A 26,409-nucleotide genomic window follows, 5' to 3' on the forward strand; every position below is an offset into this window, starting at 1 on the left:
CTCTCTGTGTCTGTCTCTGTCTGTCTCTGTCTCTCTCTCTCTCTCTGTCTCTCTCACCCTCTCTCTCTCTGTCTCTCTCACCCTCCCTGTCTTATTTTAACTGCCGTATACCTACACCGAAGTAACCTACCCTTCTTTATTCCAGATCTGACTCAAGTTTCACACGGGAGACCTCGAAAGACAGGTAGGGAACACCTCCCCTCCAGTATAGTACCTTGAGGGACTGCGGATCAGGTAAGATCCCAGGCGGGATTGCTGCTTTAGAAATTGTGAAGAGGGGGCATCCAGACACTGGTTAAGGGGTTCAGAATCATTCACATCTGGGTTTTTTTTGTTCGATTAGTGAGGTCAACACACACACACACACACAACTATGTAACAAAGACTAATGGTCGTAAGTATAAGTGTACTACAATAAATAAACTGTTATGTAAAAAAAAAAATGTCCCGGTTTTTCATTTTCAAAATCTGGTCACCCTACCTATAATGCATCGTACAAGGCCATTTGTTAATTGAAAATACACACTGTATGAGTGGTATTTCCTATGCCAGCGAAACACAGGTGTCTTCTGTATGCAGAAGGGTGACCCACGACCTCGGTGTGAACTGTAGATTTTAACCAAAACCGCACTGTGAAATCCGCTACAAATACCCATGACAAATTTGTATCCCAAGTTATTACTATTCAGCATGCCTGCTCAAACTGGAAGCTCCTGCCAACATTTACAAAATGACAGCATAGCTCTCTGTAAATATGAGGACATTTAAACCATACGCATGCAGTATATCACCATTTACAGCAGAACCAGAATGGGCAGAGTTAAAAAAAAATAATTATATATATATATATATACACATACATTTGTATGTCATTTCCCAGAATCCCTTGCTGCAGTGGAAGCACTGTATGCTGGGGATAATGGTGAAAGGCAGGGTTGCAGACCTGCCTAAGACATGTGAATGTGCTCACAAGTCATCTTTTTATTTGCAATACGGTGGAGGTACTGTGTATATATATATATATATATATATATATATATATATATATATTATAACACACAGGAATATCGCTCAACACTTAAATAGATTGTGTCCAGAACACCTGTTCATAAGTCATGTATTGTGTGACTGAACAGTGGTGCTAAAGGTTAAATAAATATGAAAACAACAAGGGGAAAGCAAGCCATTCTGTATCTTAAAGCAGTATCCTGTATATGCCTAAAAGATATTGAATGTGTACACAAGCTAAATCAACATCTTGTATTTTATATACTATTCTAATCTTAAAGTTATATATTTAGGGATGGAAAATGAATTCTCTAAATGAGGTTTTCCATTTAAAACAACAATACGCTTCAGAATTCTATGATTTGAACGCATCGTCTCAGAGTCTTGTCCCCTGATCTGGTCCTGCTCTTTAACTTAGGAGGTACTATTTTTTTTTAAATCTCTAGCTTCTGAGGTTACCATGGTAACCTTTACACTGTACTCGGCTCTGCATAGAGCTCCATTTTAAGCTTCCGAACACTTAATATTTCAAACACTTAATTCTCCCGGGCAGAGGATCAGATACAATTTTTTTTAAATGTAAACAACGATGGGAAGGGCAAGAAGTAATCTCTTAAAATAGGTAAAAAAAAAATATAAAATGCTGATCGGCGCGCACTGATTCTTTCTCTTTTCAAAAAACCATGAAGGTGAAAGCGATTGGCAAATGCTTTTATTTTTGTTTGGCTCTGGTGACTTTAATGGGAATCTTTTAATCCTTCTCAGGGGACTCGATATCTCAGAAATGGAAAATATAGCATGGCAATACCAAAACAAATGGAAAAGAATCAAAAACGTCACTTTCTTAATTGCGATGTGCCGATTGCTACTTTAAAACAGTGTGTATCTACAGAATGAATACTTTTTTTTACCCACCATAACTTAACTAAGTATGGTAAACCCTGTCCCTTGCTTCTTTTTTTGCATAGCCAGCGTAACCAACCCCACACTGAAGAGACCCATTAAGGTCGAAACAGTCTGTATGTGGGTGGGTTTGCTGGCTATGCATCTTAACCCTGGCTGTGCTCAAAGCTGTGACCATGCAGGCTTAAGCCTATAGAGAAACCATGGTTTTGATGCAAAAAGTGGCAGTATGTGCTCATTTGCATGTCATTTCCCAGAATCGCTTGCTGCAGTGGAAGTGCTGTGTGCGGGGTGATAATGGTGAAACGCAGGGTTGCAGACCTGTCTAAGACACACACACACACACACTTTGGTTGTTTATTTAATAAACATTACAATGTTGGTTTAATTATGTTATTGCTTTTAAATGTTGCTAATAATTACTAAAAATAGTAGATCTACTCCTATCTGTATGATGATTAACTGTTTCCAGTCAAAGCCATGATGATCCTGTTCACCTATCCCTCTAAATTCCCAAAACAACAAGGAGGGGAGTCTCTCACTCCAATAGTAATTTCTATAATGGTGCTTATGGCTGTTAAGAGGGCATTAGTTAAAAGGCCCCAATAATTTATTGGCTCCACTATTTAAAATGAAAGGGTATGGACATTCACCAATACTCATGCAGCGTGTTAAATATCAAGTGGGTTTGAGGGGGAACCAAAATAAACTACTGCTTTAAATCTGCTTTCAAGGAACCTGAGGCGAAACACAGAGAAAACAATACCTCTTCCCAACATAACCAGGCTGGCAAGAGTGCGGGAGTTATCAGCATTCAAAGAATCCACTGACACCATATATCTTAAGGGATCATAAAAAGGGAGATGCAAGATTAAAGCCAAGCCGGAGAAATAGCAGCCGCACTTGCGGATTACCTCCCTCTTCTGGCTGATAGTGAGAGTCAATTGCTGCAATTCCTACCCCTAGACTTAGAGGGTGCTGTGCTCTGCAGGTATCTGCACTACAGGAAGAGTTGAACCCATTCCCCTAATTATGAGGGGCCGGCAAAAGATAGTGAAATGGAAGAGGGGGGGTGGGGGGGAGAGAGGGCGAGTATATATTAGGGCGATAGAATGAGAGAGAGAGTGGTGAGAGAGATACAGAGAAAAAGTGAAACAGAAAAAAAAAATTGCATGCATGGGGAAACAAAAAGTATTGTGAGTACACATAAAAGTACTTGGGGAGGGAGGGGAGTGTAAATATATATAAGTGAAGACAGTCAGGAAGAGATGTAAGTAGGAAAAGTATATGAGGAAACAGAGGAAAGGTGGGGGAAAAAAGACATGGTAAGAGCCGGACAGACACCAAAAATATAAATTGGTTTATCACTGCTGTTTTTAACATGGATGAAAAACAACACATTTGTAATATAAGGGCTTGTATGATCCCCAATAGTAACTAGGGGTGAAAGGTACAGAGGTTATCTACCAAAAGGTGGCTGAGTAGGTGGCACTGCCTCTGTCCTGCCAAAGTGAAATAGTGCAGGACTGCACGTATCTGTACACTGAGATGCTGCCATAACCCAACCCCACATAAATCCAGTGCAGCTTATCTCTGGAGCGATGTCCTGCTGACACTAGATCCAATCCCCAAGCAAATGCTGACCCACGGTAGGGCTGCCAGCTTCCCAATCAAGATTCTTATGCTAGAGATGGAACCGGAGCCGACTGCTGAACTTTGTGCTCCTTCAGCTTGCTAGCACAGCTAACCCACCCTCCCTTCCCCCCAAACTGCAGCTCCATTTATACCAGTGCCTGCAGTTATCATATGATTTATATTACTAATATCCAAACCATCCCTGGTCGCCTCTGCCAATATACACATCATGGATTTTTGTCTTATCCTTTTTCACGCCTGCACCTGCAAGTCCAGGAATTTGCTCTGTGGCAGTGTGCTCCGAGCAGCAGGCATAGATAATGCTTCAGCCCAGCTCACCAGCGACCTCTAATGTTTAATGGTATGGGAAGGCAACAGTGTATTGGATGATGTATCCAAAGATTTATAGTCTGGCTATGGGTTGTGTTACCCCTCTGTGCTATTCCAAAATGAAGACTGGTTACGATATTTATCCAAATAAAGAGATTTATGTTACCTTATATATTTTAAGAAAATTATATTTTATTAGGAAATAAATTTATTATGATCTTAAAAAAATAAAAATAATATACATACATCTAAACAGAATAATTTAGCTTTTTCTTTATTAAATGCATCAAAAATTATTTCAAAGACGACTCCTACATTATTTAGACAGCATTCCATCAACCTCTTAGTTTAAAAAAACGAACTGGCCAAGGGGACAGTCTTATGTCTTGGTATTTCAAATTAACTGTATTTTATATGGTGTGCATGCTCTTACTGGAACGTGTCCTGCAAATAGTTGGCTTTATATAAAACTAAATTAAACTGGGACAAAATACAAAATTATTTATCAATCCTCTGTCACTCAAGCCCCCCTATCTCAGTCCACCCTCTCTCCCCCCTTAGGCTAAGGCCCCGGTATCTCCGCTGCAACGCGCACCCGCGACATTGGCGGCGCGTGCAGCCGATTCCCTGGTCTGCAGCTCACTGCAGGAAGAGAGACCGGGGGGGGGGGGGGCGTGGCGGGGGCGCGGCCATGACGTCACCCGGCAGGTTCGCCCTCATTGGCTGAACCGCCGGGGGGGCGTGCCTAATCGCTCGACGTTAGTCCTGCTCTCAATTCTATTGAGAGAAGGAGCAACTCTCGCCCCAGCGCTGCGGCCCCCCCTCGCAGCGGGCCCGGCGCCATTAAGGGGAGGGCTCTCGTCCGTGCAGCGTCCGCCGCAGCGGACGCTGTAGTAGGCAGCGGGGTCAAGGCCTTACATTCTCCTCACTCCTTCGCCTGTCTTTCATTCCCTCAATTCCCCCCTCCGACCGTCACACACACACACACACACACACACACACACACACACACACACACACACTACCAAGAAAAAAAGAACACATGCAACTATAATTTTTTACTTGGGGGGGGGAAAGAGGTGAAGAAATGGATACGAAAGGTGGGCCTGACTTGTGGGCAAGCTTTATATATCATGTGTATATATTAGCCACGGTGCTACTCATATGCTTCTTTAAGCAAGTGTGTTTTAAGGTGGGTCTTAAAGGTGGATAGAGAGGGTGCTAATCGGGTATTGAGGGGAAGGGCATTCCAGAGATGTGGGGCAGTCAGTGAGAAAGGTTTAAGGCGGGAGGGCGCTTTAGATACAAAAGGGGGTAGAGAGAAGGCATCCTTGAGTTGAACGCAAGAGTCGGGATGGTGCATAGCGAGAAATTAGGGCTGAGATGTAAGGAGGAGCAGAAGAGTGTAAAGCTTTAAAAGTAAGGAGGAGAATTGAGTGCGTGATATGATAGGAAGCCAGGAGAGGGATTTCAGCAGGAAGACGCCGAGACAGATTTAGGAAAGAGTAGAGTGATTCTGGCAGCACCGTTTAGGATAGATTGTAGGGGAGACAGGTGAGAGGCAGGGAGGCCGGACAGCAAGAGGTTACAGTAAATAGAGAGTGAGAGAATGAGGGTCTGAGTCAGAGTTTAGCAATCGAGCAACAGAGGAAAGGACGTATCTTTGTAATATTGCGGTGGAAAAAGCGACAGGTTTTAGAACCTTTTGAATGTGAGAGCAGAATGTGAGAGAGGAGTCGAGTGTGACCCCTAGGCAGCGTGCTTGGGCTTCTGGGTGAATGATGGTACTTCCAACAGTAATGTAAAAGGAGGTAGTAGGACCAGGTTTGGGAGGAAGTATGACAAGTTCTGTTTTTGCCATGTTAAATTTAAGTCGGCGGAGGGCCATCCAGGATGATATCAAAGAGAGACATTCAGAAACTTTGGTCTTTACAGCAGGTGTAAGGTCAGGGGTTGAAAAGTAAGTGTGTGTCATCAGCATAGAGGTGATATTTAAACCCAAGAGATGTGATTAGGTCACCTAGAGAAAGTGTGTACAGAGAAAAGGTCCCAGGACAGAGCCCCGGGGTAGTGTATGGGAAGGTGGGAGGAAAGATTAGAGTGAGGACTTTGTGTGATAAGGAAATCGGGAAAGAGAGGGAGAGGGGGAGAGATTGTGAAAAGGAGGGCAAGTGTGTAAGCGGGGAAGGGATGAGTGAAAAATCTGTCAGGTGTGCCCCTGCTCAAAAAAGGTTGAGAACAACTGATCTATGCTATATGGCTATAGAGGACAAAAAAAGTGTAATAGGGTTTCCTCTCATCAATACATACATGCATTCATGAATGCATAATCTCCTAGATGCATCTACTCATTTATTACATTTCTTTACATTGAAGAACTGATTGATTCTCTTTGGATCAAATACAGCTCTGAATAGCCTGTTCTTCCAGACAATGAACATTACGGAATAGACTCCTTGACATCACTGATGTAACTGTACTGGTCTCTTAGCCATGTTGCTTAGGAATTCTCTTACAAGGGTCGAGCTGCCTTCAGATGTCAATAAACTGCTTTTCCAGGAATCTTTCTGAATTTCAGAAAATAGCCTCTGAAAATTATACTGAGGACCCAGTAATTTGAAATTGATTGAGCACAAACTTCCCAATAGTGGGGGAGTGTTTCACCAACTGGAGATGGTTGGGCTCGCCTAATTGCATGCAAACCTTCTAGATTTCCGATATGAGACAGCAACATCTTGGGGCACCAAAAAGGCAGCTTTGACCAGGATTGCAACCTTTAGTAACCTATTCCTGGTATATATAATCTCATAGCCCTAGTACGGCCCCCATTAATCTTTTAATCTACTTTCCAGAGATTAAAATATGCTTTTTCCTCCAGAAGCTCTCTCAATGGTGGTATCTAGTCTTCTACCAAAGAGTACATGACCTTCGAATATGAGTAGAGATAACTTTTTTTGAGAATTGAATCAACTAGCCACGAACAAAGCCAAACTGCTCTTCTGGCTGCAACAGACAAGGCTATAGATCTTGCTGCCAGTCTTACAGAATCCAGTGATGCTTCTGAAATAAACATGGTGGCAGACTTTATCCCCGAATTAGTATTAATAATTGATAACCTCAATGCCTCTCACGAGAGCTGCAATATCGTGGATCCAATTTTGAAGGGAACCTTCCCCTGTGCCTCAAAATTAAAGCATTCGACCAGTGCATCCTGCCTGTGTTTGCGTATGGTTGTGAAATTAAGATACTAAATGTAAAGATAATTTAGAAGTGTCAGACAACACCAAGCAATATGGAGAGATGTATGCTGGGTAGTACTGGAAGAGACAGGAAAGGGGTTTGTTAGCAAATACAAGTCTGACATCACAAGGGTGAAAAAAGGTAAATGTCAGTGGGTCTGAGATCGCAAGAAGAAATTATAAATCGCTGGCCAAAGATGGCACTGGATTCCCAAGGTACCAAAAGACAGAGACAACAACAAAGTTAAAGGCAGGTGGCGTGAGAATCCAAGCCAGATGGTTAAATACTTCCTGGTCCGATCAGGTGACAGCATTACGTCTCACTTGTGCGCCACATTCGAGGGGGGTCTAAGCGTGCCAAACACGCAGGCGGCAGAGAGGAGGGAAATGCTGAATGTGGAACTTCCCAAGAAAGATGTTATGGCTTGGTCCACCGTTACAGAACCCCCCATGGGTCTACTGCAAAAACAGTCAGGTAAGCTGAAAAAAAACAAAAACAAAAAAACTACCTCAGCTAGGAGGACAGAATAAAGACTACCTGGAAAGGAGAGGTGTGGCTATTTACAGGGCCCCCTAGAGATAAACTTTTCATGTCCTATCGCAGCTGGAGGGTGGGACTTAACCCTTTGGTGCCCACGGCCATTGACAACCAGGAAATCTGTATACAATACATTAACACACGTATTGACAGATTGGTTCTTGTCAAATTTGGACAAGTGGTTACAATTGACAGTTACAGATATAGCCCAAGTTACTCCTCAGTGCCGCGATTTTCACTGCGCCGGTGCGGCTACAGATTCCGCAGCCCTGAGGACATTTAGGGCCATCTGCAGGGAGAGAAATTCAGCTGAAAGGGGAGCAGTGGTACTTCCTTCCCTGCAGGATGGCCAATTAAGCGAAGGAATAACACGGTGGGATCCCATTCAAAAGCATGGAACCCTGCAGCGTTGATGCTTCCGGGCTGCAAGACTTGCTGTCCTTGTGGCTGCGGGTCTCGGTGGCCACAAGGACAGTAAGTCTGGTTAGATCTGTATGACTATTTAATCATGTAGTTCATGTATATTAGATCAGAAGTCTCATTAAATATTTATACTTGCTTATGTATCCAAATAATTGTTATATCAATGCTTGTTTCTGCCTCCGCAATGTCACTTTATTACCATTGTTGTAGTATAATAGTAGAAAGGAAAGGTATATAGGGATATACCTAATAAGTAAACATGGTAAGGATGTTGATCCAGGGAGTAATCTGATTGCCAATCCTTGGAGTCAGGAAGGAATTTATTTTTCCCCTTATGAGATATCATTGGATGATATTCCACTGGGGTTTTTTGTTTGCCTTCCTCTGGATCAATATACTGCAAGTACGGATATAGGATACAATATCTGTCGTTTAAATTTAGCATAGGTTGAACTTGGACGCATTTCTATTTTCATCCTCATCTACTATGTAACTATAATATGTTAGATTCGTATATTTATATTCCTTTCAGTTATTTCATGATTTTGTTTATTATTCGACACCTTGTTTGTTTCTTCCAGAGGTTTTGCTATAGTGGTGGTATTACCACACACCACACTTCGTATTGGATTTTTAAAAAACGATCATTATTCCCCCCTTCGGGTTTACACTTGCGGTGTTGGCCTGCTTACCATACAGAGCTTGGCGGTTCCCAGTTGCTCAACTGCTTGGTTTTCAGCGACCCAACAGTTTGTGCGCCTCTACTGGGGATGTGCGTTTCTTTTCATGTAAGGTTTCTCACTCATCACCACTGTATCTTGAGAAAGGTCTCTTAAAAAGGGGCCGACCTGTCAATGTTGTGGAATAAAACCCATTTCCCAAAAGGAAAGCGCTCGACCAGTGTATCCTGCCTGTGTTTACGTATGGATGTGAAACTTAGATCCCAAATGTAAAGGTAATTCTGACATTTCAGACAATGCAAATAAGTATGGAGAGGTGTATGCCAGGTATTACTGGAGGAGAGGAAAAGGAATGAATGGGTTTGATAGTAAATACAAATCATCATCACAAGGGTGAAGAAATTAAAATGTCAGTGGACAGGTATCAGGATGTATGGAACCCTCAGAGGTAACATGGAAATCTACAAAAGACAAGAGACAAAAAAAAAAAACAGGGCAGGACTCCCTAAAGAAAGGAATCCCCGAAACTCCACAAAATGGGGGCAATCGGTTGTGTGCAAAAATATCAAAATACACTTTTATTAGTATACAGACAATGATGAGGACAAACACAATCACATTTCTAAAAAAAAAAAAAAACACAAGTAAAGTCACAGAGCACTAACCCCTCGCCAATAGATGGAATAAATGCTAAAGAAGCCAAAATGAACTTGCCGATAGGCAGACTGAATGCTAGGCCCGGTTTTGTTGATTAGTTCTATTCTATACTGGGGAGCACCGCCTGATTGACTAAGCAGAGCTGTTAGTGCTTAGTTACTTGATTATTGGCAGTAGTGCTTTTTCCACCCTTTTTTCACAAGTAAAGAAGTCTGGGAAAACAAAATGGAGTCTGCAAAATGTGCAGAGCTGCACCAAAAAGCTATGGTTGGTAGGGGGGGGGGAGAAACAAAAAGCTGGGGGTAATAAATGCAAATGGAACAACAAGACAAACACAAGACTGCAGTGAATGTGATCTCCTCTAGAAACAAAATCAAATCTGATGGCGTCCAATGAATGTCACAAGAGCCACACATGTAAGTCCTTGTGATATCAGTGGATGTTATTAGGGCACCCAAGTGTTAAAATGGGGCAAATGATGCAAGTGGGCGATCCTGAATGAATTGTGAGTCACCTTTTTTTTATGTAAAATGGTTGGTCCTGAATTTTGAAGCGTTCTAAATAAACTCTATGCCAGCAAATACGTGTACATAGGGGGCCTGATGTTCTAGGAGGAAACAACGTGTCCAAGGGATTGGAAACCACACCTATAATAAAAACCTACACATTTATATGTACATTACCCATTTGTTTAGGAGGGGTCTGCAAGGAGCTACAGGGTTTTATTCTTAAAATTGCAGAAATGTAAAGGATAAATTCCCATTATTTGATCAAGAATGTTCATGCACCAATAACCCTTTGCCATAGTGATGTGAACTGTTAAATGTATTATAAATACTGTAAATGGCCATTAGGTGTCGCTCATGGCCGTTTCTTTATTATGTTGGGTAGGCCAGCTGAAGTGTACACTTTCCAAGAAATCAGGAATTTCCCAAAAATGTGAAAACCTGGCGTTGGCCGAGTCCTCTGCGCATGTGCTAGTTGCGTCTTTGTGTAACGCACGTGTACAAGCTATGGCTGCATCTGTGGCTGCATGCACGCAGCCACAAATAGGGAAGGGGTGATTTACCACAACATAGATCGAGTGTTTATAATACTGTGACCACGCTTTCCGTGAGAACTTGTGTAACAGGGTATGTCTATTCTGCCTGTCTTTCCCCGTTATGTAAGTTCCTGCTAGATGCAGGCTGCGACAGGTTAATTCTGTGGGCTTGTGACCCCCCTACATGCTCCTATCTGATGGACGGAAGTGTGGTGGTGACTCATGGCCTGTGTAAGCCTATCAGGTATAGGTATAGACCACGAGCCCGCCCCTTCTGGTTCCTGATAAGGGACAGGGCCAAATTTAGTCAGTCCTGGTCTGGAGGAGGAAGAGACCAGTAGAGCAGCGAGTCTCTCCCATCAGGGATGAGCGTGCTCACTCCCAGCCCTTGGGGCTGGGGGAACATCTGATTAGATCGGCAGATGCCCTGTACTAGCTGGGCCAAACATCATTCAGAGGCCTAGAGCCTCTGATACCTTGCATCGCTATAATATCATCATGCATTGACTGCTAAGAATAAAGACCCTTTGTTAACTTTTACACCTGCCTGGATCTGAGTCAGTAGCAGGGTGTATGAGATATGTGCTTCAGGGGGACAGCCTCCATTCTACATGGAGCCCACCGAAGCTGGAGGCCCTGAACCCCAGATGAAGAACCCAGATGACACCAAAAGCCTGTCCTGATCTCCTTATCGCAGATCAGCTCAGCTCTCCTGACCCTCACAGGTATGCCACAGCAGCACACAGTAGCAACAGCAGTAAATCTCCCACAGGGTGGGGGTACATGTGCTACACATGGTTATACATTTTTTTTTTAAGCTTCACATTGCATAGCCAGAAACCAACCTGAGGAGACCCAAAAGGGTCTGTGACTAGGTTTACTGGCTATACACTTTTTAACCGAGGCTGTGCTGAAAACCTGTCTAATACAGCAGACATAAGCATAAGGGGTCCATACACGGCTAAAAGGGATAAGAAGTAACAGTCACACATTGTGCTCATTTGCATATCATTACCCAGAATTCTTGGCTGCAGTGGAAGCAGTGTTTGCAAAGCAATAATGGGGAAAGATAGGGATGCAGACTAGTCTGAGACATGCAAATGCGCCACAAGTGGTATTTTTATTTACTGTACACTGTACGGTGAAGTGATTTTTACATTTTTTTTATCCACCATAACTTTTTTAAATGTCTGGTTATTTCTCCATCAGAATTTTCCAGGGAATGTAGGTTTTAAACAAGGAAATCCAAAATTTGTAAGGGGGAAAAACTGGTAACAGTTCCAGTACTGATACTGACCCTGTACAAGTACAGATTTGTTGCAGCACGGGATGTCTTTAGAATAATCAACAATTTCTTCATAGATGCAACATTGTGTACAGAGCTTTAGAAGAACTGCTCTTCATTTTTACTGATAAGAATAAATAATATTGGTCTAATCGCTAAGCAAGTGAGACCCCCCTGCAATATATCCCATCATATATTATCCTATAACTGAGCACAATCCACTGTAGAACTTGTTACCGTGACGTATGTGTCTTCTGCATTAAAGGCTTTCCTGATCGTGAAGGAATAGAGTAGTCCCTAACTAAATTATTATGCATTATATTGAAAGCCATCTTTTTAAAATCCAAGTCCCCTTTGTTTTTATAAACAGTAATCCCCTCTGTTCAGGGCCCATTTAGATATGGATCCTAATCAATGGTACTCTGGGAACCCTCTAGCTGAAGAGAAATGTAATTTAACCCCTTTGCTGATAAAGGGGCTGGAAACATTACTTCGACAGTGGAGGGGTTAAGAAGAGGGCATTCATCCTCTTTCAAAATGGCTGATGGACAGCTTCCTGTTTGACAACCAAACAGGAACAGCCTTCTCAGAGGCAGTTAGTAATTGGCTTACCAGCACATTTCTTTTGGCAGCCAAATAAACAGTGTTGGCACCAATAAATAAATCAAAATAAGATAAATAGACATTCTTTCAGCAACCACATGCTGTATTGCATTTAATTGGCAGCAACCAGCTCCAGTAATGATGGCAATTAAAAATAGAATTAATCAAACCATGGTTTTCGAAAAGATGACTACATTCTTCAATGATATCAATAACTTCCAGGGGGTATGATATCCATGGTTCTCAGAGGAAACCTCCCTCACTCACAATAGAAATCTACTAACTCTCTTATAGTGCCGTCGCCGTCGCCACTGACATCACGCTGCGGTTGCTGGAAAAATCAAAATTGAAGTGACTTCCAGTGATCAAGCCGTCCCCCGCGCCTACTATAAGCGCACGTGATGGCATTAATACATTTGTTTTGACGCGAACTCGCGTCGCTGGCACTATAATCGCAGCCACCGGGGCCGTTGCTGGAGGCAAGACCCTAAAAGATTCTTTATCGGTTCATCCAAGTACATGGTATTTGTTCAGCAGAAAGCCGTATTATATAGATTAATACAATGGACCAAAACCTGTTGTAGTAAAGGATCAGACAGGACCTTTACATGTTAAACAACGGCATAATATCCCTGTACAAACTGTATCTTACTATATACTAAGTTGTAACCTAATTATTTATCCATGTTATGATAACCCCACCCTAACCTGGTTTTGCTTTTTGTACCCTGTCCCTCCTGAAAACTCAATAATAAAAAAATAAATGTCAAAGTGAAAATAAGATAAATACAGCAATTATTGCCGCTTTAACAATCCAAACTGCAGTAGTTGTTGCTTTCTTGTAAATAATGTATGATTTAGCATAAGATGTTGCATGTGAGATTGTTCCCTAAATAACACAACTTATTGTTGTATAACATAGTATGTCTCAGAGAAGTTCCGCATGATTCCATGGCAATGTTAACTCAAAGATATCCTTATATAGTTCAGCTGTTCGTTTCTTTGAACTATTTGGATGAAAATAAAAACACAAGAGGTTAGTTACCTTGTTGTGTGTAAAGACAATCCTCAGATCTGGTTTTATGATTCCATAGGCCATCAGCAGGTCCTGGATCTTCCTGATCTCCTCCTTACACTTCTTAGTTGTAGAATAATACTGTTTCCTTACTGGCAAACTCTTGAACAGTTTCAAGGCAGTGACAGTGGTACCTAAGGGCACATGAGCAAACATGTCAACTCTCAATGGTTTTCAGGAAGTCTCACTGATTTGGAATCATCCTCACTGAATATTACCAATAGAGTCTCACTAATTGGAATTAGTAATTTTCCATTAATTTAGCGTTAGCTGGTCCAAAACCTAAAATCTCACTTATTTCAGGTCTTTGGAGGCTGTATGAGCCACATTTTCTCTACTCGTTTAAAGTCCAATACACCATACAAAAAAAGACACGCACACACACACAAAAAAAAAAGAGGGAGACAAAGATCATATAATGTAGTATAATCCTATGGATCAGCCCACATGCCCTACAAAATACACTAGAGAATCAATCTCCCTGGACAGGCACAGCACTATATCCCATTATTGATACTACCTTTGTGATTGAGACCATTTACCTGCTACTATATTTACAAGATATGGTCTTTTTTGCTCTTTTTTTTACTCTCTGCCCACCGAGTATTATATTAGATATACTTGAACTTTTGATATTACCTGTTTTCGAGCGTAAAGGATAGAGAGCAACACCTGTGGACTTTAGGAATACTGAAAAACTTGAAGTATTATGTGTAAGTCAGATATTTTATTGCTTTTTTGATAGTTTAGTTCAAGGGTGGGCAAATCCAGTCCTCAAGGGCCACCACCAGGTCAGGTTTTCAGGATATCCCTGCTTCAGCACAGGTGGCTCAATCAGTGGCTCAGTCTTTGGCTGAGCCACCTGTGCTGAAGCAGGGATATCCTGAAAACCTGACCTGTTGGTGGCACTTCAGGACTAGAGTTGCCCACCCCTGGTGTTGTTGTATAGTGCTCATTTTGGTTACATTGCATGTACTAGGATTGGGCGAAGAGACATTGGGAGGTGGGAAGGAAGGGGTGGGGGGAGCATGAGGAGAGGAAGGGGTTAAGAGGGAGGGAGTTTACCAGTAGAAGGATTCCTCATGCTGCAGCTGTCCATAGATCACAGTTTTTGCCAGCTCCCCACCTCCCTCTGCAGGAGCAGCCCGGAAGGGTGAGGGGAGTGTGACTGGAATATCCTGGACCAGTGTTTCCATTCACCAGGATCGCATTTGAAACCCTGGGAAATAGGAACACTCGAACCCGGAAGTCCACATGCAAGATGACCTAGAAACCAGTGACTTTACTATACATGGTGGGCCGCATCTCTTTAGTCATAGCAATTTGGATTTAACAGGGATAACTCACTCGCGCCATCTATACATTACATTATCCTCAAAAGGAGGTAAAGTGTTGGTCTTAAATATAGAAGTTTATGGCTTCAAATCCAAGCTTGGCTCCACACATACCAACACATCTCCTTGTGCCTTAACCACTTGTACTGTCATTGGAAAGTAATAATAGCGCTACAATTGTGCCACCATGATTTTATCCTTGATGTGGCTGCATGTAATGGTAATATTACATTTTTCATAAGATTTAACCATCTGTTGAAAGGTTACATTGTAAAAATCAGCGGTCACTGACTATTGCAGGTTTGTTTTGGACAGTAATATAACTTACCCTGTCCAAGATGGGAAGGCTTACGAGAAGCAACTTGTCCACTGCTGTCCAAAACGTACTGGGTGCTGAACTCATCCACAGCGGTCTTAGTTGTTATATAAACCTAATTGATAAAAGACCCACGTTTTCAGTAAACATGTAATAGACTCGTAACCAGTAGAATAACCTCAGATCCACCCTTGCGGTATGTTTGTGGCTATGTGGGCTGTCTACCTTCTCTAAACCAAGACTTTATTTGATCAGAATCTTTTTTTTTTTTTTTTATTAAGAGTAACTTTGGGTCTATACAAATGATACAGACACTTAAATGTGCATCTACATGTCCTAAGTTTGTTCCTGTAAATAAAACATCACAAAGAGCCGTAAGAAGTCTTCCAGCACCAGGGGGTGTTTGTATGGCAAAGCACCACTTGGTAAATATAGGCCACAGGGCTTAAACAGTAGACTTCTTCGTGGATTATTGCTTTAAACTAACAATTTTACTTCCAATTGGTTTCCTGTGAAAAATGAAAACACTGATCTTTTGTTTAACAAAAATATACAAACTACATGGGACTACCCATTTAAATTATTCATCATTAAAACTTTGTCTGAACATTGAATGGTTTTCAATATGAGGCATTTGGTAAGATCGCTTTACATGTTGGGAAAACTTGGTGACCCTACGTGCCACATAATAGTTGTACTGTGCTTTATCGCAGGAAAGCACACACTTAAACATGGTGCAAAAACACTAGACACCATTAGAAAAAAACATTATGGTATGGTTATGTTCTGGAAACTTCTAAATAAGAGTGTACTTTTCAAATGAATCATATTCATTCAATATTCTATTAAATAAATAGTGATCTTATTTACTATCAAGCTACCAAATATTTGGAAGATTCAACTGGGACTGGTTTACACGAGACAACAATACACTGAAGACAGAATTGGGAGATGCTCTAAAACTGTATACGTGATATATATATATATATATATATATATATATGTATATATATGTTTTTTTATTCAGTGTACAGTTATCCATGACCTATTTACGCTTCTGTACAGGCCTGGAGTGACCCCGGATAAAAGACACATCAGTTAGCTTTAGCACTTTAACCGCTGGAATAAAACCTGCATCTCACCTCAGCTACGGCGCATATTGAGCCTAACGCTTCCCCGCGGAAGCCATACGTCTCTAAACTCTCCAGGTCCTCGGGGCTGGTAATTTTTGAGGTGTAGTGTCGGACGCCCATAACCGGAGCATCGGCAGCTTTGATCCCATCCCCATTGTCCCGTACCTCAATTTTGTCAAATCCAAAATTTTCCTGAAAGTGCGAAAAAGATGAATCATAGAAATTATGGACTTTAACATTTTCCCTGTATTCAAAACACTCACCTCACTAATTTAATAACACTCTAATTTTCGTACATATTGCGAACCGCCTACAACTGATATGAGATTGTTCACTCTCCTACATCTTTACTACCCACTAGTGGCAAAAGGGTTACATGGGCAGCATTACGGCTTTAAACGGCTTTTCTTCTCATTGAGACATTGTTAGCTGCCACTTGTCTGTACCCACTCTGCTCTTAGACTTGTGTGCCAAGCACCCCTTCTTTCTTTGGCTGAGTGGTACAACTCGTTCAGACCACTGGCTGGATGTAACCTAGACATGCTTTAGTACAAATTACCTTTATTTCTCCACCTCCGCCCCTTTTGAATCACACACTTCATTTCAAAACCATCTCTGTTACTAGCGTTGAAGCCACACTATAGCTCCCTTCTTATAATAATGTTACATTTCAAATGTTTAACATGAAAGCAAGAGCAAACTATGTCAATGTATATGCTTTTAAAGCAGCAGGCTCCAGTCCACCATTTTTCTTTGCATTTTACTCATTACTCTAAGAGAGCTCTTCTTGCCCTTTCAAACGCTTTTTTTATTATTTATATCTGATGCTTCGTTTAGGAGATAAACGTTTGAAATATCAAGTTTCTAGGAGGTTAAAATGGAGCTCTCCCCAGAGCAGTTTGAGCGTTACCATGGTAACCTCAGGAGCTAGACAAAGGAAATCATCACGGGGCACAATACCAACATTATAGGAGTTAAACTCATATAGGTTTATGGGGGGATTGCTGCTTCAGGCCGCGATTATACCAGATGTCGCCAGCAACGCCGCATGGTGCGATGCTGAGCGTCTGGAAAGCAAACTGCTGAAATCCACTGATGCTTTACTTACCTGCGCCCCGCCTGGAGCTGCAGGGCGCCAGTCTCCTGAGAGATTTGCTAAAATTGTTTTCTTGACACGACAGCCGCGTCACGTGAGCGTTTCAGCCAATGAGGGTGAACCGCTCACGGCCACGCCTCCTCCGCTCTCCCTCCCCGGTATAAATCAAGATGCCGCTCAGCGGCAGCACTGTGTGACGTCACAGAATAGCGTTTCCGCCATGCAGCACTTGGTATAATTGAGCCCTTAAGCTCAGGTGCAGCATAAAAGCCCACAACCAATTACTAACAGCACCTCATGCTTTCTAAATACTCCCGCCCTGAGCCACCTGTGCTGAAGCAGGGATATTCTTAAAACCTGACCTGTTGGTGGCCCTTGAGGACTGGAGTTGGCCACCCCTGCTCGAAAACATATTTAATAAAGTCTGCAATGCATGAACTTTTTCCTATTTCACGTATTTTGTTTATGTATGCCACTACAGCATACACAGCACTGTACACAGCATTTTGCAGGCAAAAGTCCCTGCTCTGAAGCAAAAAGCAGTTGACATTGGGATTCGAACCAGCATCAAAGGCAGCAGCATTACCACTCCACTACTTGTCCTCCCTGCCTAATGCAACCGTTCTGTACAGGATAATCAGTAGCCTAAAAAGGTTTAGTGCTGTCAGAAGGGTTCCAAGATTCTTAAACCAGCAATCCAACCCAATATGCTTTATATAGTTACTTCCACATTATTAAGCATTAACCCTAAATGTATAAGTTATTGACGTTGTTTCTTTTACCTTGGTAGATTAATTACTGTAGCTTCTGATAAACATTTAAATCCAAATAGTATTCTTTTTGGGGGGCACAAAGATACAGATAACTGAACGGCAAAAGGAGTTCTAAAAAAAAAAAAAAAAAGTACACAAATATACAGTACATCCGGGGGGACACACGATTAACTCTGGAGGTTCTCCCCGATTCAGTTAATAATAATACATTGTGACTTTAAAGCAGAGTTTCTTAACTCCTGTCCTCAAGGACCACGAACAGTGCAGGTTGTAAGGGAATCCTCTCATTAGCACAGGAAGCTCACTCATTTTGACCGAACGCCTGTGCTCCAGTCGGTGTATACTAAAAACCTGCCCTGTTAGTGGGACTTGAGGACTGGAGTTGGGAACCTCTGCTTTAAAGCATTAAATGAGTGTTATCCAGTATATGTTGGACTGCAAAACTGTTGAAAACCTTTGATATGAGCCAGTGAGCACGTACCAGTTTAATATCAATGCTGGTAGCATTGGCGTCCAAAGAATTCTCTATGAGCTCCTTTACCACACTAACCACAGACGTGATCACTTGGGAGCTGGAGAGCAGGCGAATCGTTGCCGATGATAAGTGATGCATTCTGGGGTTTATAGCATTCCTTTAGTGACTGCCTGAAGAGTAAATATAAAAAGAAACAGAATTAGGAATGTTTTTATGATTGTTAATAAAATTATTTTTTATAACATTCTAGTAACCTGTTCCCTCCCACTGAAGTATTGTGTCGAAGGCCACACTGACACAGAAGCTTCTAAAAGTGGGTTTGGAGGAGGAGGTGTAGTGGAAACTATTATAAAAAGGTGCAGAGTGGAATTAACCACTTATGTGATGCATCTATGGAGTCCACCCAACTAACAGCTAAATGCATGTCCCTTCCAACAGCCGCCCGCAGGGTATTATAGCTCAAAGCTCAGATAGCAGACACCACTTCTATGAACAAACTTTGCTCCATGCTATTTCGAAGGCTCATTTGGAGCAGAACTGGAAAACTGGTGGACAAGTTGGCAGATGACAGGTCATACAAGAACTTCAGAGGGCAGTAGTCTTCCTCAAGGACCAGAACAAGGGAAAGAACAGCAAGAGGAAGGTCAATGGGTGACCCAAGCTTCCAGAGAACAACATCTTTCTGACGCTAGAAACTTATTTCCAAGAGGCAATCAACACATAGGAGGAAGAGTCCGACATTTTGCTACACAATGGCAGCAGATACTAGATCGCTGGGTCCAGTTCCTAATATAAAGAGGATATTCAATAGAATTCACAGAAAAGCCTGCAAGAAAATTCACAATTTGTCTGCAAACATTCCCATGTACTGCGTATCGCGCACTATACTCAGGGCAGCTGACAGGGGGAGTGCCGGGACAAATGTCCCGGCCCAGTGGCTGCGGGGGGCCCAATTGGCCGCTGTTGGAAGTTGGGCCCAACCTTTGGCCGAGCCCAAGTTCTTTGCACGGCTGCCTTTCCTCTCATTGCCGCCAAGCCCCAGGCTCTTCTAAGCAGTGAGCTGCTCTAAAGGACACTGCCCTACGCGAGCCTCTGATGCTGGCACACGCCAGGCCTCTGGCGACGGTGTGCACCAGAAGCAAGCTTGGCTCAGCTTCTAGCGCGCACCAGCATGAGAGAGAAGCACGAGAGGCAAGCGACAGCATCAGAGGCTCAGCATGGGATAGCGTCAGTAGAGGAGGCCTGAAGCTGCGGAGAGCCAAGGCCCGGTGTCAACGAGAGGACCGGCAGCCAAGGCCCAACTGCTTTGTCCGGCCGCTGGACTCCGGCTCTCCCAAGCGGTGGGCCTCCCTCAAAGGGCGTTTCTGACGTCAACGCATGCACAGCTGTGAGGGAGAGAGGCCCGGCACGGGGCAGTGAGGGAGGCAGGCCTGCACAGCGTGGGAAAGAGGGAAGCACGGCAAGAGCCCAGCAACAGCTGGGGGAGAGTCGGGTAGCAGAGGCCTGAGACTGTCCCCAAAAGGTACGCAAGTCTGTATTTTGTATTTATTGGGGGGAGGGTTATGTATTTGGGTGGGAGTTGTATTGATTTGGGAAGGGGTAGGGATTTTTGGAAAGTGTTTGGGGGTAGGGGCGATGTGTGTATTTTGGGGTGGGGTTTTTTGGTATGTACTTTGTGGGGGGGAATTGTGTGTGTGTGGCCATGGGGGGAGAGGGGAAGGGAAAGAGTGAGGAGGGGGGGATTGAGTGAGATAATTGATATGGGGGGGGAGAAGATGAGTGGAGAGGGGTGAGGGGGGGGGAGGAAGAGAGGGGGTATGAGTGAGACGGAGGGGAGAGAAATACATGGGATGGGGGGGAATAGAGGAGGCGGATTGCTAGGTGAGAAATGGGGGGGGGGGGCGGCCCCTCGCAAAACAGCCGACACTGGGTGGGGGCCCCGGTCATAACTCTAGTCCTGGGCCCCAGGAAATCTGTCTGCGGCCCTGACTATACTGTCATTGTGAAGCGCTTTGAGTCCCATTGGGAAAAAAGCGCAATATGAAATAAAGTTATTATTATCATTAAGTCTTCACTAGTATGCCCAATCAAAAGAGGACTACTGAGCGAGGCAGTATATTCAAGGGGCGGGTGGAGTGGTATAGCGGAAGAGATGCGCTCAAGAGGTTACATAACACATATCTTAATGTATTACCTCAATGTTATCTTGTGATAATTTTATAAATCTATATCTCAAAATTCTCTAATGGTATCTTGGTATATTACGAAACGTCTAAAAATATTTACATAATTTGTGCAAAATAATGAGGAAAAAAAAAATCTCACAAGGTATATATCATGAGACAATCGCCAAGTGTGTCAAAAATTGTGCACAAATAAGCAATAAGCTATTAGAAAATATAAACGGCGTTAAAAAAAAAGTGTCTAAAGTGTAACCACAAAAGAGAATATCAACGAGTTATAAAACAACAAAAAGGTAACTTTAGTCACACTATGTAATTGTGGAACAATTCGCAAGTAATTACACTAAAACACAAAGGCCTGTTAATGTCCTTTTTGGAGAAAGGAGATGAGGTTTTCTTTTGCTTTTGTAAGTTCTTGGGTTTAAGTCTCCTGATTTTGGTGTATACAGCTCTCTGTATGAGGTATTCCACTCCTCGAAATTCAACAACAACAAAAAAAGCTGTGTGTGCTGTGCACGCGCATAGTAAGTGAAACGTCTTTGACTTTTGTCACAGAAATTGTATTTGTATTGGTGATGTTGTAATTAAAAATCAAAATACAATTTCATTGACAAAACGCAAATAAATTTGACTTATAATGCGCGTGCTCGGCACACATCCCCTGTATTAGCTATTTTCACTAAGTGTGAATTCCTTGTGTGTATGTGTGTCAGCCAGTGTGTGTATGTATGTCAGTGTGTATGTGGGGGGGGGTGTGTGGGGGGTTGTGTGTGGGGGTGGGTGGGGGTGTGTGTGTGTGTGTAGGGGGGGGTGGGGGTGTGTGTGTGTATGTGGGTGTGTGTGTGTGGGGGGGGTGTGTGTGTGGGAGGGGGTGTGTGTGGGGGTGTGTGGGGGGTGGGAGGGTGTGTGTGGGTGTGTGGGGGGGGGTGTGTGTGTGGGTGTGTGTATGTGTGGGTGTGTGTGTGTGTGTGTGAGGGGGTGTGTGTGGGGGGCGTGTGTGTGTGTGTGTGTGGGGGTCAGTCAGTGTAATGAGTAATTATGAGTAGGACATGCTAGGATGTGGCACGTTCTAGTTGGTGTCGGGGGTGGAGGGGAAGAGCAAGGGCAGGAGGGGTGAAGGAGAGGGGGGAGGGGAAGGGGGGAAAAGGGGGGGTGGGGGAGGTAGGGGGGAGACAGGGAAGGGAGCAGGGAGGAGGGAGGAGGCATGCGGTTGGACCTTATTAGTGTTCTGAGATATTTGTGGATGCTACAGTTGGAGATGGATTGATTGTTACATTCACAGTTATGGGGAACCTTAGAGACCTCTGCATATAAAATCAGAACCAGACATTTATTTTCTTTTTTGAGGCCTGTACGTCACTGTTCTATCTTGACACAGGAGAGTGGGGGGGGGAGGGGAAGGGGACGGCTGGGCTGGGGGGGGGTTAAGGGCGGGGAGGTGGGGGGGAGGGGTGAGGCGCGGGGGGGTGAGGAGGACGGGCTGGGAAGAGATGGAGGGGGAGGGGGGGCGCAGAGGGGGGGGGGGGAGGAGGGTCGTGGGGGAGGGGAGGAGGGGGGGCGCAGGGGAGGAGGGGGGAGCGGGGAAGAGGCATGTGGTTGGACCTTATTAGTGTTCTGAGATAATTGTGGATGCTACAGTTGAAGATGAATTGATTGTTACATTCACAGTTATGGTAAACCATAGAGACCTCTGCATATAAATCAGAACCAAACATTTATTTTCTTTTGAGGCCTGTATGTCACTGTTCTATCTTGATACAGGAGGGTGGGGGGGGGGGAGGGGACGGCTGGGCGCAGGGGGGGGGGGATGTGGCGCGGGGGGGTGAGGAGGGGCTGGGAAGAGATGGAGGAGGGGGCGCGGGGGGCGTGGAGGGGGGCACGGGGGGTTAAGGCGGGGGGGAGGGTGAGGAGGGGTTGGGAAGAGCTGGAGGAGGGGGAGTGCGGGGGGGGCAGGGAGGAGGGGGGGCGCAGAGCAGGGGGGGAGCGGGAAGGAGGGGAGGCACGGAGGAGGGGAGGAGGGGGGGGAGGAAGGGCACAGGAAGGGGGAGGGGGGGGAGGCATGTAAGAGTTTTGTCCTTATAGGTGCTGTAGCACTTTTTTGGTTGTGACGCTTGCTTATTTACTTTGAGACTTGTGCCGGGACTCAAGCCGGGAGCACTGTGAATACTTGGGGGTGGCGGTTAGGTGTACAGCGGCAGGGAGGGAAGGATTAAGGGGAGGTTGAGGGGTTGGAGGGGAGGAGGGGGGGAAGGGGGGAGGAAGGGGGGGAGAGGGGGGAGGGGGAGTTTTGGCCGGGGATGGGGAGTAGACGGGGGCTGACAGGCTCTGCGGGTCAAGTTGACATCTGTCAGTCAGGTCCTGTCTCTGGTCTCAGCGGTGCGGAGAGGGTGGACGGGCGCCTGGTCCAGTGTGCCGCGGTCTTCTTTCCCGATCCGAGGAACGACGGCCGGGAGGCGGTTGATGACCCAGGTCGGTGTTCGGCTGGTTCGGCTCCACTTCTTTCTCTCGAACCGCGGAAGGAAGCTGGGTGGGGGGGGGGGGGGGGAGCCCCAGGTTGGTTATGAGCGAGACTGGAGGCGCTGATCCTGGTCTGAGGCGTTGGGGAGCTTCTGATTCGTTATGCGTTCGGAGGCTCTGGGCGTTTCTGCTTCTTCCTAGCGCGCTGTAGACTTAGAGGGTCCTCTGCTGTCTGGTGGTGGGGTGAGCCCCAGCGCTTTGAGGAAAGAGGGGGAGTCTTCTGGTCTGGAGATGGTATGATGGCGGCCATTTCTCAAAACGATCAATTTGAAGGGGAAGCCCCAGCGGTAGGTGATGTTATGGTCCTTTAGAATGTTAATGAGGGGCTTCATCTCCTTCCTCCTGGCCACAGTGACCCTCGACAGGTCGCTGTATATCTGGATTCTGTTATTTTCTATGTGGAGGTCTCCTGCTTTTCTGCTCGCGGACATGATTCTTTCTTTGGCGGAGTACACGTGAAATTTAATAATCACATCTCTGCGACGGTTTGGATCAGAGGATTTCGGGCCTAGCGCTCGGTGAGCTCTGTCCATTTGTATATCGTGCTCCGTCAAGTCTGGGACCAGGGACCGGAACAGCTTGTGCAGGTAAGGTTGGAGGACCTCAGGTGTGACTTCTTCAGGAATATTTCTTATCCGGAGGATCTGCCTGCGGTCCCTATTTTCTTCGTCCTCGAGGGAGTCTTTTAACTCTTCAATGACCTGTCCCAGTCTGATCACCTCTTCCTCTGTGCTATTTTGCGATCCTATTACATCTCTGATCTTGTGCTCTAGCTTGTCAGTGTGCTTCGTGAGGCCGTTGATATCTGACCTTAGGCTCTCCAAGGCAGCATTCACGTCTTCCTGGACTCCTCTCCTCATTTGGAGGAAAAGGGCATCGAAGTATTGTTTATTTAGGCCGAATTCCGGCGGTTCTCGGCTGTCTGTGTCTGGCGCCCGATCCACATTTGAGGCCTGCATGGCTTCCTCGGCACCATCTTGCGAATCGCAGCTCGGCTCTGGCAAGCGCTGCGCGGGGGTAAAGTACTTGGTGACCCCTTGATTCTGGGTCGCTTTTCCTTTTGAAGGCATGGTCCCCTGTTCTTGTATGTTTTGGGGTTATTTGAGATTTTTTGGTGGCGATGGGTGCGTAAATGAGCGGGTTAGCGGCGAGGGTTTTCGGGAGCTCTACAACCCGACCATGCTCTGAGATGTCACCGGAAGTCCTCCCCGAATGAACATTTTTATTGAAATAAAGTCATTTTATTGATTGGTTGCCTGGGGTTTTCTGGAGTTATGGGGACAGGGGGGGGGGGGGGGCAGAGGGGAGACAGATCACAGCCTCTCCTGTCCAGCACCTCCCCACCCTCCACTGCTGAGGGACGGCTCCTTTGGGGATGAAGGGAAGACTTGTGGCTCCCGCGCCGCACCCTGTCGCAGAGGGTCAGGCCAGCTGACCAAGGGGATGTTTGCAGGTCCTCCCCTCTCTGCAGCAGCCCCGCGCCAGCAGTTTGGTGTACCGGGGGGAGATGCAGAGATCTGCTTGCTTTTTTTTTTTTTTTTAAATAGTGGAGAGCTTTGCTTGTGAAGGGTGTGTTTTGTTTTTTTTTTATTATAATTATTATTATTATTCTTTTCTCCTGTGTGTTTGCTACAGTATAGTGTTTTTATTTATTTTGTGCCGTTTGTATGGTTTTGTAGCAGACTCTGTTTGGTGTGATTTTTTGACAGGGGGAGATAGGAACTGTCAGCACCCGCACACATGTATTTTATAGTCTTGTGTCAGCCAATTTATGTTAAGTTGTAGCTGCTCAGTAGTCACCCCCCTGCTGATAGGTGCTCCTTTGGTTGACACTCTAAGGCTGTCTCGCGGGCCCAGCGGCCATTTTAGGGGGGTCGGCAGCCTGTCTCTGCAGGATCAAATTCTTTATTCCCCCATTCAGATCTAGTTGGGGGGGGGGGGTTGGGGAGGGGGGGGGGGTTGGGGGTGGAGAGCGCGCGTATCTCCCAAGGTCCCCACGGGGAGGGGCTCTCCCAGGTGTCAGCCCCAGTCGCTACCCTGAACCGCCTAACCACCGATCCTCAGCAGTCCCACGCGGCTCCGGCGGCCATCTTGGAATCGGGGGCAGAGGGAGACGAGCCTCCGGCAGCCGAGGATCCCCAGACGCTCCCCGGTGCACAGCCGTCAGGTTTTATTTATTGATTTGCCGGTGAGTTGCGCTGGGTCGGGCGGCTATGCGGCTTGCATGCAGTGCGCGTGGGAAGGAAGGGGGGAGCAGAATTCACTCTCTCTCTCTCCTCCTCATCTCTGTGGCTGTCCGCTAGTGTCCCGAGCCCCTGACTATCCGGGCTGCAGCTTTTGATCACCAGGAGGCTGTCTGGTGGAATTTGGCGCCCGGTCTAGGAAGCTCAGGTCTGCTTAGCCACCATCTTAGACCCTCGGCAATGGGGGAGAGGGGGCCCAGAGGTCCTGGTTTTTGTCCGTGGGCTTTTTTTACTTTCTCCAACCCCAGCAGGGTAAACTTAACACTCAATAAATACTTTGCTTATGGCGTTTGCTTTACACAGCACAGCAATCCTTTCATGCCCGACAGGGCAAACTTTACACTCCGCACTTGCTAGCTGCAAATTCACTTGCTTCAGCAAAATAAAAAAAAAAATTGTTTTTCTGCTTGGGTTTATGAACTTAACACATCTTCATTTACTGACCCCCAGAGGCGTATGAAACTTTAACTACAGTGGTTTATTTATCCACCAGCCAAATAATCATCAGTATACTGTCCCTTTAAGGCAAAATAAAACATGAAATAAATTCCTATTCCCACTAGTTAAACTAATAACTTCTTCAGCCCTACTGCTGCGGCCGAGTTTATTTGAGCATTTGCCCGTTCTCGGCCGCAGCAGTAACCTGGCGCGCGCCGGAGGGTGCCGGGCGCGCGCCGAAGCCGCGGAGGAGCGCCCTCCGATCGGGGCTTTCTCCCTCCCGCTGCCGGGTCCGCCGGGTCCCCCGGAACCCCCTGCTGCCGTCCCCCACATCGCGGGACACCAGGGCTCCCTCGGGGAGCCCTGGACGCGCGTGCAGGGGCGCAGGCCCCCGATGACGCGTGACCGCGCGTCGCACGCCGAGGGAGTGCGGCTAGCATGCCGGGGCATCCCCCGGCTTGCGGAGCTTGCCGCACTCAAATA

The 26,409-nt window shown here is 45.3% G+C and overlaps 1 protein-coding gene across 11 annotated transcripts in view; it reads right to left on the minus strand.

The window, feature by feature from the left end:
- PMS1 (PMS1 homolog 1, mismatch repair system component) overlaps positions 1 to 26,409 on the minus strand; it is a 92,406-nt gene that overhangs the window by 44,581 nt on the left and 21,416 nt on the right. For 5 of the 11 annotated variants that reach the window (XM_075608377.1, XM_075608382.1, XM_075608378.1 and 2 more), the window contains 4 exons: positions 18,552 to 18,715; positions 16,211 to 16,393; positions 15,081 to 15,183; positions 13,389 to 13,552 (listed from right to left, as the gene is read on the minus strand). In XM_075608377.1, the coding sequence (XP_075464492.1) occupies positions 13,389 to 13,552; positions 15,081 to 15,183; positions 16,211 to 16,393; positions 18,552 to 18,683 (582 nt within the window). In that variant the 5' untranslated portion in view covers positions 18,684 to 18,715. Of the gene's footprint in view, positions 1 to 4,137; positions 7,596 to 13,388; positions 13,553 to 15,080; positions 15,184 to 16,210; positions 16,394 to 18,079; positions 18,164 to 18,551; positions 18,716 to 26,409 lie in introns of those variants that run through there. The other 6 variants (XM_075608384.1, XM_075608376.1, XM_075608386.1 and 3 more) reach the window with 3 other exon arrangements.

This window comes from Ascaphus truei, chromosome 7 (assembly GCF_040206685.1).
Source record: "Ascaphus truei isolate aAscTru1 chromosome 7, aAscTru1.hap1, whole genome shotgun sequence".
Taxonomy (NCBI): Eukaryota; Metazoa; Chordata; class Amphibia; order Anura; family Ascaphidae; genus Ascaphus; species Ascaphus truei.